Below are 14,684 nucleotides of genomic sequence, written 5' to 3'. Positions count from 1 at the left end.
AAAAAAAAAAAAAAAAAAAAAAAAAAAAAAAAAAAAGCAGTAGCAGTAATAGTAGTAATAGTAATAATATATACATAGTACTGTCTTTATAAAGATGCCCCCCACTCACTCACACATGAGAAATTACTGCATTCCTTTGGAGGAATTTTTTAAACTTCATGGACCTCACAACCTAGGTAACTGATCAGATTTCCCTTTTCCCATTGGCTACCAGGAAGCTCAGGGGTAAGTTCTGCCCCTTTCCTTAGCAAATGGCAGTACTTGTTGGTTCATTTTCCACTTTACCTGATGCTCAGAGAGCTCTCTTGCCAAATGTCATGGACCTTTGTCCGTCACCTGAAATCCTGTCTGGGATGAGATGGGGGAGAAGCCAATAAAATGATCAACTTTCCTAGATACAGACTGAGAGAAAGAATTTGTTGAAAAAAGAATGAGGTGTAGCTGGAACTACTGTGTCTCCCTAAGGAAATCTTGCCCTTTCTCTCATTCTCTGGGGATTTTATTCCTAGACGGTGCATATCTACTTTGTTTCCTTGATGACAATAAGTTGCTTGGAAGTAAAGTCTGGATTTGCATCTATTTGGGGGTCCCCAGCATCCAACAGAAGCTGGCACACAGAGGGCCTCAGGGAATATAGAAAGGATGGATGATGCAAGGAAGAAAGAAAGGGAGGGAGGGAAATATGGGTATGAAAATCTATGTAAATCATGGGTGAGGGAGCAGATAAATTCATGAATAACTAAGTGAATTCTCATTGACTCCTCACAGCAAATGTACAGTAGGTATTAGTATTATCATGATTTTTTTCAGGTGAGGAAGCTGAAGCTTGGAGGGGTGAGTGAATGAATAAGTGATGGAGTGAATGGGAGAGTGAGTGGGTGAAAAGGATGGATGGATGAGTGGGTGGGTGAGTTTCCGTGTGTGTTTCCAGGATAGGCAGCCCTATCCCTGCCCTTGTGTGGTCCCACCCCTGGAGGGTCCCTCCTGGGTTCTCAGTCCTCACCCCTACCCACCCCCATCAAGGAGCACCGGTCCAGGCCAGCAAAGTTGCTGAGTATTTATTTGGTCCCAGGAGCAGTGCAGGAATCAGACCGGGGACAGGAGTGGGTGATACTGTGCAGGAAAAGGGATACTGGGAGCCAAGGGGATAGTAGGCTGGGATCACTGATTGTCAAAGCAGAGGGCAGGACCCTGGCATGGCAGGAGCCCAGACTGCTCCCCTCCTCCAGGGGTCCCTGGGGCTTTTGGGCATGTGCCATATTGGGGGAGTTGGCAGGTTATCATGATTGGCATAATGGGGATGGGGAGAAGGCAGGAATGGGTAGAGTGGGGGGGGTGTTAGCGTTCAGAGAAGGCTTAAAGGTGGGCATGGACGTGGCTTTGGACAGGAGTCTGGGGTCAGGGGCTTGAGGGTGGGGATCAGGGTGCTGGCGGTGGCCTCACTCGGTCAGGGGGCCGCAGCGAGTGCCACTGGGCGATGGGCCGCCGGGGGTTAGCCAGCATGTCTGCCCAGTGCCGCAGGCCAGCGCCCCCGGCCGCTGCCCCTACGGCCACCCTCCCGATGGCCTCGTTCTTGCCCAGCTTGTCATAGTCCAGCACAGTCAGCTCCACCTGAACCTTCTGAGGTGGGCAGGGGAGGAAGAAGAGACAGAGAGTGGGGTAAGGAGGTAATGTGAGGGACTCAGATTTCATTGCTAAGGAGACCCTCTCCCTCGCAACCCTCATTCTGAGGGGTCTTCCTAGGCCCCTGGGCTAAGGCTTCATCTGGAGCTTGGATGGGAGGTGGGGGGCGGGGGGCGGAGATAAACTCTCAGGACCCCGTTGCTCAGGGGTTGTTAGGAGGCCCCTTAGGGTCAGCCTCCTAAGGGGGGCAAATCTTCAAGACTTTGAAATGGGTGGAGGGGCCGGCCCTTAGGGTTGTGGGGAAGTCTCTTTTTCTCAGTAACCAGAGCTCCTGAGGGCAACGGGCACCCTGGTCTTGCTTGTGGGTGGGGCTTTCTGGTCCTCATGGGAGAAACTGAGATTGAGAACACAATCAGACCCCCAAGACCTGGCTTCTCAGGGTTGCTAAGGAGTCTCCCTTCCCTTAGCAACGGGGGTTTCTAAGGGCCTGGGACTCCGGGGTAAGGGCTGCTCTGGCAGGGGCTATGGGCAGGTCTGAGCTCACCTGGACCTGGTCACAGGGCACCTCGAAGCTGAAGGCCTCGTTGTAATAGGGGTTCAGAGTATTCTTCTTGATGGTCGTTTTCTTCTTCCGCACCTTTTTGCCACCCTGCAGCAGGTGGACCTTGACATACGGATCTGGGGAGAGGGAGGAGGAATCTTATAACCCCACCACTCTGGTGAGTCCAAAGGGATCAGATTGAGGGGAATGCATGAGACTCTTCTTTGCAACAACACGGAGACAGCCCATGGACCCCTCAGGTGTCCCTTTCTCTGTGCCCAAATAGAATCTAAATCCTCCATGACAGCCTGGATCTCCCTCTCCCCTATGAGACCCTCGGGGCCCAGACACTGCCAGAACCTTAGCCAGAGACCCTCCCCCGCTCATCACCACCACCATTTGCTTGCTTCCCACACACCTGACAGCCCTGCTACATCCATCTTCTTCAGGTTTTTAGCCTCCAGGACGATGACGGTGAGCTTCCCGGCCGTGGGGACATAGCGGAGGGAGAAGCAGATGTCACCTAGTTTCTCCTGCTAAAAGATGGAGAGGGACCCATCACCGGAACCGGGGCTCCGCATCCAACCCCTCTGCGATTTTTCTTCCCTCCCCCTCGTGTTGAAATGGTATGGTCCAGAGTTAAGACCCGGCTGGTACAATCCGAGGGGGACTGCCCAGGGGAGGCGTTGATCGCCAGGATAGACCTGGGAGCTAATCTTCTGCAGCACGTGGAAGTGCTGGAGCCCGGAGGATCGCGGAGGCCTGTGATCTGATTGGCCCGGAGTTGAGGTGGGCGGGTCCAGATGTGGGGGCGTGGCCACGCCTGCTCACCTCCTCCCGGGGAGCCGCCTGCAGCTCCCGCCAGGCCAGCACTGGCCGTCCCAAGTCCACGGAGCTCATGGGGACCCGCACCTCCCCAATGGAGTCGTTGCGGGAGAAGCGGTCGAAGTCGTATACTGCCATGACCAGTACCCTGCCCCCCAGCTCCACGTAGGGGACCTGGGGGGAGGGGGACGCAAAGAAAGCACACGGTGAGAGTAGGAGGTGGGACAAAGCACATCCAGGTGGAAGGCGATGAGAGGGGGCAGCGAGGGTCCCAAGGAACAGTTAGGGGGGTGTCCATGGACCCCAAATGGGACAGCCCAAGGACCAACGAAGCAGTCCAGGGGCCAGTAGTGCTCCCCAAAGGGACAACGCAGGGTCCAGTGGAATAGTCCCCAGAGCTGGTAGCTGCCACCAGTAAAAGCTGAAGATATCGGTCCCAAGTGTTTCAGAGACTGGGGACAGGCTGCCGGGCGTAAAGCACTGAGGCCACGAGCTCACCTTGAAGGCAAAGTTCTCCCCAAAGTGTGGGTTCAGCGTCTGCCGATGCACCCTGGTCTCGTGCCGCCTCCGTTTGTCTGGCAGCAGGTAAACCCGCACGTAGGGGTCAGAGGAGCCACCTAGGTCCAAGGCTGCCAGTCCCTCAGCTTGCACGATGCCCACCAGCAGCTGTACAGTGATAAGGGGACCCTAGTCTTAGCTTCCCTTCCAGAGCCTCCTCCAAGTTAGAACCCCTGGGACCCTCCCTTCCAAAGCATCTCCCCTCCTCCACACCCACCTGGCCACTCTGGAAATCATAATCCAGTGAGTACTGTAGTCGTCCTAGTTCATGCTTCTCTGCCACCTGCTGCCCTGGCCCAGATGGTGTCGGCTCCAGCTCCTCCACTTCTGGCTGCACCTTAGGGAGCCAGGGGCAAGGGCAGGTGAACTCTTCCCCTGATAGTGATATCCACCCAGGCGCAGAAGCCAAAGGAGACTCACAGATCCCTCCAGCTATACCTGAACACTTGCAAGCTAAGCAGAGTCGGTGTTTGATTAGTGATGTCTGCCACAGGTGGGACTAGCCAGGGCAACACAGTGTGGTACGTCTGTCAGTGTTTTATTAGTGATGCCTGCTACCGGTGGGGCATAGACGTGATGACACACATGCAGTGTGCTTGTCATGTCTAGACTAGAAAAACAAGCACTGACAGTGTCTCATTGCCTACAGGACGGATGCAGATTTTAGTTCACACATTAATGGATGTATTGGGATGACTGTCCAAATTGCCACATTGATTAGTGATCTTGCACAGAAAATATGGAGGAAAAATGGCATATTTAGTGTGTATTTGCCATTCTAAACTAGAACAACAAAGTCAGAAAACTTCTTAACCTAAGCCACCGATTTTCAAAATGCAATGTGAATCAGAATTCCCCTGAGTAGTGTGGTAAAATGCCTTCACTTCAGAGATTCTGATTCCTTAGGTCTGGCACAAGATCCAGAATTTGCATTTCAACAAGTACCTGAACTGATTCTGATACTGACTACTGACGGTCTTTGGAGTCACTGGGTTAGGGGAGAGGGATGGAGACTGGATACCAGGGCCCTAAAGGACACCCCTTAAGGGTAATAATTATAACAGCTATTTGTTGAAAAGGGAGGTAAGGAAATACTAGTTATGGTCCACAAACTTGAGGCTCAGAGACAAACAGTGAATTTCCCAAGGTCACAGAGCCAGTTGCTCTGGGTTGGAAACCTAGGACTCTGGCTCCCAGGAGAGCCTCATTCCACTCTGCATTCAGAGGCCCAGTGCTCAGATACTTGCACCTGTAGCTTTCCACGCCAACGACGTCTTCCAACTCGCGTTTGCTTCAACCTCTCAAGGCTGCCATACAGCCTCCTCCCTTGTCTCCTTGCCCCAGACCTGTCCTCCACAAGGGTTCCAGGGGATTCATCCCAAAGCCCATGTGACCTTGTGCCTCTCCCACTCAAAACTTCTGTGGCTCCCAATCACCTTCATTACATGGGTACTGCTGAGCTCTCCAGAAACCTCACCCTAGAGCACAGGATATCTGTATGCTATACCCCAGCTATTGTGAAGAATGACTCTTTGTTCTCCAAATATCCCTCAGAATCAGGATTCCAGGCCTCAACACATGCTCCTCCTTTGAGGTAGAATGTCCTTCTCTCTGCTCTCAGTTAATTCTGAGTTCCTTTGGGTCTCAACACAGAAGTCACCTCCTCCAGAAGCCTTCTCAGACCGCCTAGGCTGTCAGGTGGTTTCTCTGTACTCCCATATGCCCTGTACTGCCTCTAATGTGGCACATACCACTCTGTATTTTGAATGTCTACATGAGCATCTGACTTCCCCATCAGACTGGAGGTTCTTGTGAATGTCTGGTCTATCTCCAGGTCCCCAGGTCCAGGTTAGGGCTAGACACACAAGGGAGATGAGCAAATACAGCGGGTGTAGGAGGGATGGAGAAGGGACTGAGGCTGCTGGGCCATTGAGAGGAGTAAGGGTGAAGGAAGGAGCAGGGCTGAGGGTCTGGGCCAGGCCACACCTTGTCTATGTAACTCCGGCCCAGCTCCTTCACTTCCTGAAGGTGGACCTGGGCTTGAGCCTGGCTCTTCTTGCCCATCCGCCTCCGACAACGCTCCCGGTAGAGACAGAAACAGCAGCTGAAGACGAGGAGGCCTGAGACCAGCACGATGGTGGCCAGAGCCCAGGGGGGCACTGCAGAAGACATGGAAACAGCAAACATTGAGGCCCTGAGAGACAAGAAGGCTGATTCATTCTGTATGACACGTGTCAGCTGAAATCCTGGCCTTGTTTCTCCTCCAGCCATTTCCATTCCATTTTATTCCCATGTTTTCCTTCCAACTGGTCTCACATATAAAACTATTTGAAGACCTAAGGCAGGCTGACACCATCTAGGTTTTCTTGCCTATTAGGATTAGTTCCACCTCCTCTTCTAACCCCATTCTAATCTTTTTGCTCAACCGCTGTGTTTTAGAAGGCTTAACTCTTCCCTGGGCCTCAGTCTTCCTCTTTAAAAGAAGGGAGAGGTGGACCTTCCAATTCACCAATCCACAGTTCCATTCCATTCCACACCCCTTGATTTGGTTCCTGATTTTCTTGCAAACCTGTTCCTTTTTCATTTCATTTAGATTCCAATCCAGGATGCCGACTATAATCTCACCCGTATTTTCCAGCCCGCCAGCCTGAATACACCCGTTTGAACCCCGCCCCTGGGAATACTAGCCCGGCTTTCCCTCCGCTCCACCCCGGGTTTCGCTCACCAGGGCCGTGGCTGATGCGACTCGAGTCTGGAGGCGTGTCGGTCGCTGGAGGCCCCGGTGTTGGGGGCTCCGGGAACATGGCGGCGGGGTCTTACTGTTCTTTCTGCGGAGGCACCCAAATGCTCTAGTCCCCCCCACACCCACCCCGTGCATCCGTCGAGCCATCCGAACAACAAGGAACTCCAACTCCCATGGGCACCCTGGGCCGTATGGTCCCGTATGGGAACCTGCCAACCGCCGCGAGGCATGCTGGGGGTTGTTGTTTCAGCCTTCCTGCGACGGAGGGCGAGGGCTGGGGGTGGATTCCAGGACCAAGTCTCATCCCAAGGGACGCCCCCTCCCTCCAAGGCCTCCAGGAATCCAATCCCGCTGACTTCTGTCCCTTCCTTGCCCTTCCCCGGGGCCTGAACCGGAAGTGGGCGAGGGCGGGCGTGGGAACCAGCGCACCGGGTTGCCCAGAGCAACGGCTGGCTCCGCGAGGGCGGGGGGAAGGGAGGGCTGGTTGCCCCGGCAACGGCCTGTTGCCAGGACAACGGGCGGGGCTGACGCACAGAAGCCGAGTCCCAGAGGCGCAAGTTGGTTCGGTTCCCCGTCCCACCTGGGACCTCAGACCCGGATACCCCTGACAAGAGAAGATGCGGAGGACGCGGCCTTGCCCATGCGTCTGTCCACGAGCCCACAGCTGGCTCCTCCCTCCACATCTGGCCCTGGGAGTGAAGACTTAGGCTGCCCTCCCTCTCCCACTCTTGCGGGGAATGTGAGGGGCGGGCGTGCTGCCTTGGCTGGGACCCCACATCCTTTTCAGCCTGTTTGTCTCTTCCGCGCACCCTGAGCTCTGTCTTCACACCTGTCTTCGTGGCCGCCTCGGCCTCCATTCCTCTCTCGACCCCACATCGAGGTCCTTCTCCCCGTCGGCTTCTCGCCGTTCCTCCGTCTGGGTTGTCTGATCTCAGTCTACCGGGGTCTCGCACTCTCTTCCACTGCCTGCTCCTCCCTTCCCTCTGGCTCTTTGTCTCCACACCTGTCTCTAAATCCCATTCTCCCCGTTTCAGGCTCCAGCCCTCCCACTCCATCTGCTGGTCTCTCCCAGTGTCCCCGCCACCACACACACGCGCGCGCGCGCACACACACACACACACACACACACACACACCATCTCTCTAGGGATGGAAATGAGGATGGGGCTTAGGGAGGGGGTTCCAGTGGCTCCTACCTGCTCGGTGGCTAGACAGGACCCTCCCGAGAGATACCGAGGCGCCGGCCCCGCCCGGACCCCGCCCCCGCACGCGTGTGGCTGGCGCTGTCCCGGGTGCTGATCGCGGAGCGCTGTGGGGCGGGGGCTCGGCCGAACGGAGCCGGCCCGGGGTGTGTATGTGTCCGTGTGCGTGTGTGTGAGCGTGTATAGGTGTGTGAGAGAAAGCCTGAGAGTGTGTATGTGTGTGTGCGCGTGCGTGTTTGGAAGGTGGAGAACCCCGCCCCGGCCCTTGTCCCGCCCCAGCCTGGAACCACCAGGGCGCCCACGGATATTTATCCTGGTCCCAAGGATTTTCTGACTTCTAGTCCAGCCACCTGGCATACAGACCCCTTCTCCCCACCCCAGACCCCGGGACTGTCCATAGAACCAGGCTCCAGGATATGGGGTTCTAGGACCCAGAAGACTCTCTCCGGAGACCCACCTATTCCGATATCCAGACAGGAGACTAAGCGTGAAATTCTCCAGCAAATCCGATACAGACTTCACTCCACCCTCCAGGTTCCCCTAAGGCCGGGCCCAGAAGGCAAGCCCCCATGCTCCTAGCTCTAGGGACGCGAGTCCACACTGCCCAGACCCTAGACCTACAGCCTTCTCGGAGAGACTCAACTGTCCAAACCTACATTTTTCAGGTGCAAATTGTGAGTCCCTCTAGTTTCCTCCCTAGGACGTTGGCCTCAGTACCCAAACATCAGGAACCCACCCCAATATTATTTCCAGACCCAGAAATCCAATGGGGCAGGCGTCTCTGGGGAGAATAGTGAGTTAATAAATTATGGGATAAAAGAAAAAATATGTACCGGCAGTGGGGTGCAGGGAAACCTCAGATCCTCGAAGGTTGACAATTCAGTTTCTGGAGTAAAATATGGGCAGCATCCTGCCGCGCCTGCCCTGGCGCCTCGGGTGTGGCCACAATTCTGGACACTCACTAATTCCTTTCGTCCTCAGAATTCAGCTCGTTTCCTTGAGACCCTGCGGCCTCTTCCTCCCTCAAAAAGCAACAAGGAAATCCTAGATCCCCTCCCTCTCCTTCTTCAAGGAACTGGAAATCCAGGATCTGGGCCCCCACCTGACCTCTCTCCCCTTCCGGAAAGCAGGAATTTAGGCTGCCAGCCCCCTCTTCCTGCAGGGCCCAGGAGTGTGGGACCCCAGCCCTCTGCTGTCCCAGGGGTCCAGGTATCTCGGGTAAAGTAGGGATGCAGAATTTGAGTCTAGATGGGCTGGGGTCTCAGCCCTCCCACAACTTAGGCCTCTGTAGGAGCTACATTCTCGAAAAGCAGGTTCTCATAGGTGGGCCCCTTCTCAGCGGGCACTGGGGATGACTGTTGCAGAAACCTAAGGGTGCACTGGTGCAGGAACACATACTGGGCCTGGGGACAGAGCACGGGCAGGGGAGGGTGCGCTACTGAGCCTCGGCCTGCTTTCCTCTGGGGCCCCACCCCACCCCACCCACCCTGTGCCCGAGGATCCCCATCACCTCAGTCTGCACCATATGTGGCCGGCTTTCTCACATCTCCATCATGTAGCTGAAGGGCCCCATGAGACCCTCACACTCCAGCTGCCGCAGCAGGACATCCAGGGCAATGAGGGTGCCCGTGCGGCCCACGCCAGCGCTAGGCAGGGACAAGAAGGGTCAGACCACGAGAGAGGGAATCTCAGCTGACTGGAGGGATCTGTGTTTGGAGCACCCAGGGGTCAGGGTATTCAGTGAGACCATTCTGGAGGCTACAGTGTTAAGTGGGGGTTACTTAATTAAGTAGGAAGTAATAACAAATGACTGTGCTCTGTGTTCTATCTATCTGCTAGGCCCTGTTCCAGGTGCCTTATGTGCTTTTTTCACTCCTCCCACTCCTAAGAGGTAGGAACCATTAGTTGAGCGTGCCCATTTTACATACGGGGCAATGGAGGCTGAGTGAGGTGAAGTCGATTGTCCCAGGCCACTCAGCTAGTAAGTGACAGAGCTAGGGTTCACACACGGGAAGATAAGCTCCCAAGCTTGTCATTTAAACAAAAAATTTAGGGCTTCCCTGGTGGCGCAGTGGTTGAGAGTCCGCCTGCCGATGCAGGGGACACGGGTTCGTGCCCCGGTCCGGGAAGATCCCACATGCCGAGGAGCGGCTGGGCCCGTGAGCCATGGCCGCTGGGCCTGCGTGTCCGGAGCCTGCGCGTCCGCAACGGGAGAGGCCACGACAGGGAGAGGCCTGCGGATCGCCAAAAAAAAAAAAAAAAAAAAAATTTAAACATGAAAATGACCGTTTTATTTTTCATTAAAAAAAATTTATTTTTGGCCGCGCTGTGAAGCTTGTGGGATCTGGGCCCTCGACAGTGAAAGTGCTGTGTCCTAGCCACTGGACCACCAGGGAAGCCCCCAAGGAGCTGTTTTAAATGTTTCTTAAAACCTTTGGCTGCCTCTCCCTCCTGCTCTTCACCCCTCCTCCCTCCTTCTCCCCACGCATGCCTCCTCCTCTACCTCTTTTTCTTTCTTTACCTCTCTTCACCTTTATCATCATTCTCGACCTGCGTCACCACCCCTTCACCTTCCGCCCTCCCCGTCTCCTCCACCTCCTCTAGAAGTTCCTAAGGACCCAGAGAACCCTGGTTTCTGAGCCCCAAGGGGGCGGTTTCCTCACAGGCAGAGGGCTCTGGCTGGTCCTCACGGGCAGTGTACAATGGGCGGGCCTCCCCCCACGGCCTGGTCCAGCCACTGCCAGAGCATCTTCCAGAAGGCCAGCAAGGGGTCTGGGGAGTGGGGGACGCCATGGTCTGACCAGGTCACGTACAGGAACTGACGCACAGATGAAGTCTTCTGCTCTTGCATCTAGACGGAGGGTAGTTGTGGGGAGCTCAGGACCCGGGGGCTGGCTTCTGACCGGTGGGGACATCCCTGGGGCACATTGCGGTCCCTTGCGGGAGTGGCGCAAGCTTAGACTTCATGGGGGGGGGCTCTGGGGGGGAGACTGTCTGGAATATCGCGGGGGAGGAGCTGAAGCTCAAGGCGGGGCTGACGGGGTGGGGAGGGGGCTTACATGCCAGAGCTTCCGGTTCCGTACTGTCCAGGTCTCCATCACCTCCTCACCCACCAGGCTCACTTGTAGGTGCCCGTGGGTGCAGGGCTGGGCGTCTAGAGGCCAGTAATGCTCATGCTTCACCTGGGGGAAGACCGGGGCGGGTCAGAGTACAGGGGGCCCCAGAGCACCCTCCCTGGTGCCCCTCCGCAGGGTGGCTCTTGTATTCAGTGCCGGGGAATCCCCCCTGCTCTGGTGACAAGGCAGGACCCACGGGCAGCCAGGTGTAGATTCATCCCAGCCGGGAGGACTCTTCTTTCCTAAGGTCCTTGAGATCAGCTTCACCCTGTAAGTGGACAAATGGGTGGACTGGGGGAGACAGGAAGGTTGGGGCTGTGGTGGAGGGAATCAGTGAGGTCTAAGTCAAGGTCTACCCTGGGATCAGTGTCTGGGGCAGGGTCACGGGCTGGAGCTCAGGGGTCAGCACCCAGGACCCAGGTGTCCTCTCACCTGGGCAGACTCCACGCAGTTGGTCAGCATGAGCAGTGTGGGGCTCCGCTGCCCCTACACCAGGCACCAGAAGTCGCCCACAGTGTGGGGAAGGGGGCCCTGGACTGCAATGAACTCCCGGAGGCTCCAGAGACCCTGGTTGAGGAAAACAGGTAGGTCACGTCCCGCCTCATCTGGCCCTTGTCTTCCAAGGCTCATTCAGCATCCTCCTGGCTCCCAACCGCAGTCTTACAGGGATGCAGCTGGCGTTGATGTATTCAGAGCCCAGCTCCCCAGGGAGGGGCGTCAGGGGCACATGGGACCAGTCATCTAGGGGAAGAGGCCAGCATTAGCGATGCAGGGGGCAGGGTGGGAGACCCGGGGATAGAGGTCACGCCGACACGTCACGCTGCACACAGACAAGGGGAGCTGGGAGAGGGTCTGAGGGACCTCGGGCAGGAGGAGCCGGCCTGGGGTTTCTCAGCTCATGGGGGCAAGAGCTTTGTTCCTCACGGGTAATAAGGGGCAAGGGTCAGGCCTGGGATGTTGACAAAGTCATGGCTGATAACAAAGTCAGCAGAGGCTCGTGACTCACAGGGCAGCACGTTTCTGTAACGGTTCTTGGCGCTGTTCTCCGGAGCTGAGGCCACCGTCTGGGACTGGCTGTGGTCCTCCGGGGCCGGCTGCTGGGGGCGAAGCGAGGGGAGGGTGCACAGATGCTGGATTTTCTCTGCCCTCCCCCAGGGATACCCGCGTTGCTCCCTCCGCCTTCCTAAGGGCCACCCCACTCACCCCTTACACCCTGGAATTCTGTAGCACCTACAGAAATAGGACGAGTAGGACTTCCCTGGTGGCGCAGTGGTTAAGAATCTGCCTGCCAATGCAGGGGACACGGATTCGAGCCCTGGTCTGGGAAGATCCCACGTGCCATGGAGCAACTAAGCCCATGAGCCATAACTAGAAGAAGCCTGCACACAGCAACAAAGACCGAACGCAGCCAAAAATAAATAAATAAATAAATTTATTTTTTAAAAAAAGAAAGAAAGAAATAGGACGGGTGTGTGCACCATCCCCGGGGGGCATTTGGGAGGAAGGGCAGGAGGATGGGGACTGGAGAGGTAGGTGAGAGGGGAGGGGCCAGGGGAAAACCAAGGTGTTGCTTTAGGATTAACCCATCCAACCAACACTACAGTAAGAGTTCAGTGAGTCAAGAAGGTGGATAATCATGGCTGAGAATTTCTGTGTGAGCCAACCAAGTATGTATCCCTGCTTCTGTTCAATCCCAAAGGGGTGGAAAGGTCTCCGTGGGCACGTGGGGCTCGGCTCGGCCCCCTCTGTTCTCACCCGACCTGGTACTCCTCAGCAAAGCCACAGCCGCTGTCCTTCTCATGTTTCCTGACGTGGTCGGCAAAGTCTTCAGCCAGGATGTCCCCTGGGAAGCTGTGGGGGAAGAGGGGCACATAACCTCCTTTAACCTTGTGCGCTTGGGATAAAAGAAAAGGATTTTGTGTTTTGTTTTCTTTTTTTTACCTCCCCAGGACTTATTTATCTTTTAACTGGAAGTTGGTACCTTTGATCACCTTCACCCATTTCACCTTCTGCCTCTGGTAACCACCAGTCTGTTCTGTGTATCTATGAGTTCGAGGTTTTTTTAATTTTTAAATTTTGGCCACGCCGCACAGTTTGTGGGATCTTAGTTCCCCGACCAGGGATCGAATCCGGGCCCCTGGCAGTGAAAGCACTGAATCCTAACCACTGGACCCCCAGGGAATTCCCTCGAGTTTTATTTTAGAGTCCACACACAGGAAGTCCCCTGCATACAAACCTTCAAGGTGCGTTCGCATGTCCAATCACATAAGGCGTGAGTGAAATGGCAGCTTGCCCTCTGTCTCCTATGGCTGAGGATCCTTCAGCTCTACCATCTCCCACCTCCTCTCCCTCCTCCAGTCAGTAACTCTTCTTGCCTGTTCACTCAATGCCAGCCCCTGTATGCCAGCTGTTATACTGTACTACTGTACTTTCCAAGGTACTGTTCTGTAAGATTAAAAATGTTTTATTTTTTTGTGTTTGCTTGTTTTTATGTATTATTTGTGTGAAAAGTATCATAAACCTATTACAGTACAGTACTATATAGCCAATTGTGTTAGTTGGGTACCTAGGCTAACTTTGTTGGACTTATGAACACAGTCTTGGAACGGAACTCATTTGTGTGTAAGGGACTTACTGTATAAGTGATATCTCATACAGTATTTGTCTTTCTCTGTCTGACTTATCTCACTTAGCATAATGCCCTCAAGGTGCATCCATGTTGCCACAAATGGCATTACTTCATTCTTTTTTATGGCTGAATAATATTCCATTCTATATGTATATTACACCTTTTAAAAAATTAATTTATTTATTTCGGCTGCGTTGGGTCTTTTGTCGCTGTGAACGGGCTTTCTCTAGCTGCAGTGAGCGGAGGCTACACTTCACTGAGGTGCGAGGGCTTCTCATTGCAATGGCTTCTCTTGTTGCGGAGCACAGGCTCTAGGCACACGGGCTTCAGTAGTTGTGGTGCACAGGCTTAGTTGCTCCGTGGCATGTGGGATCTTCCTGGACCAGGGCTCGAACCTGTGTCCCCTGCATTGGCAGGTGGATTCTTAACCACTGCACCACGAGGGAAGCCCTATATTACACCTTCTTTATTCATTCATCCATTGATAGACACTTAGGCTGTTTCCATATCTTGGCTATTGTGGGTAATGCTACTATGAACATGGGAGTGCAGATATCTTTTCAAGTTAGTGATTTTGTTTCTGATTCATCAATTCCATTTGTAGGTACATATCCAAAAGAATTGAAAGCAAGGTCTCAGATATTTGTACAGCCATGTTCATAGCAGCATTATTCACAGTAGCTAAAAAGAGGAAGCAAACCAAGTGTCCATTGATAGATGAATGGATAAAGAAGATTTGGCCTAACCATACAATGGAATATTATTCTTCCTAAGGAAGGAAAGAAATTCTGACACATACAACAACATGGATGAACCTGGAGGGCATTATGCTGAGTGAAATGAGCCAGCCACAGGAGGACAAATAAAAGGACAAATACGATTCCACCTATATGAGGCAGTCATCAAATTCATACAACCAGAAAGTAGAAGGGTGGTTTCCAGGGGCTGGGAGATGGGGGAAATGGGGCGATAGTGTTTGATGTGTACAGAGTTTCAGTTTTGCAAGATGAAAAGAGTTCTACGGGGAATCCCCTGGCAGTCCAGTGGTTAGGACTCCGCGATTTCACTGCTGAGGGTACAGGTTCAATCTCTGGTCGGGGAACTAAGATCCCACAGCCATGTGGCGTGACCAAAATAAATAAATAAATAAAGTTAAACAAAAAAAGAGTTCTATGGATGGATGGTGGTGATGGTTGCACAACAATGTGAATGGACTTAATGCCACCGAACTGCACACTTAAAAATGGTTGAGGTGGTAAATTTGTTATTTGGAGGTTATTTGTTTTTTTTTTTTAACCACAATCAAAATTTGTTTTGACTCAAAAAAAAGGAAAGGGTATTTCTTCTCCCACTTAGGACCACTGCCCTTCTCTGGGCCCCAATTCCCTGTGGCCCTCTCTAGCCATGGTTCTTCCCTCTGTGCTGTATCTCTCCCCTCTCCTCTTTCC

At 54.0% G+C, this 14,684-nt stretch overlaps 2 protein-coding genes across 3 annotated transcripts in view; both read right to left on the bottom strand.

Annotated features, from left to right (window-relative positions):
* Positions 1 to 1,043: 1,043 nt before the first annotated feature.
* On the bottom strand, positions 1,044 to 7,543 carry SYT5 (synaptotagmin 5). 2 transcript variants are annotated; one of them, XM_007468018.1, is made up of 9 exons: positions 7,486 to 7,543; positions 6,273 to 6,375; positions 5,534 to 5,706; positions 3,765 to 3,884; positions 3,488 to 3,655; positions 2,996 to 3,163; positions 2,583 to 2,700; positions 2,168 to 2,301; positions 1,044 to 1,620 (listed from the first exon to the last, which is right to left on the bottom strand). In XM_007468018.1, the coding sequence occupies exons 2-9, from the start codon at positions 6,349 to 6,351 to the stop codon at positions 1,420 to 1,422; spliced, it is 1,161 nt and encodes a 386-aa protein (XP_007468080.1). In that variant the 5' UTR covers positions 6,352 to 6,375; positions 7,486 to 7,543; the 3' UTR covers positions 1,044 to 1,419. The 2 variants fall into 2 exon arrangements, with proteins under 2 accessions (XP_007468080.1, XP_007468081.1); XM_007468019.1 differs by lacking the exon at positions 7,486 to 7,543 and having other exon boundaries at positions 1,420 to 1,620; positions 2,583 to 2,697; positions 6,273 to 6,351.
* A 1,225-nt stretch (positions 7,544 to 8,768) lies between these two features.
* PTPRH (protein tyrosine phosphatase receptor type H) overlaps positions 8,769 to 14,684 on the bottom strand; it is a 15,203-nt gene continuing 9,287 nt past the window's right edge. The window contains 8 exon segments of the mRNA XM_007472322.1: positions 8,769 to 8,894; positions 9,002 to 9,137; positions 10,182 to 10,342; positions 10,551 to 10,673; positions 11,040 to 11,174; positions 11,272 to 11,348; positions 11,614 to 11,704; positions 12,368 to 12,458. Of these exon segments, the coding sequence (XP_007472384.1) occupies positions 8,769 to 8,894; positions 9,002 to 9,137; positions 10,182 to 10,342; positions 10,551 to 10,673; positions 11,040 to 11,174; positions 11,272 to 11,348; positions 11,614 to 11,704; positions 12,368 to 12,458 (940 nt within the window).

The sequence above is a fragment of the Lipotes vexillifer genome, unplaced genomic scaffold, assembly GCF_000442215.2.
Source record: "Lipotes vexillifer unplaced genomic scaffold, Lipotes_vexillifer_v1.1 scaffold1223, whole genome shotgun sequence".
Classification (NCBI taxonomy): Eukaryota; Metazoa; Chordata; class Mammalia; order Artiodactyla; family Lipotidae; genus Lipotes; species Lipotes vexillifer.
This window is presented reverse-complemented; position numbering and strand designations above follow the sequence as displayed.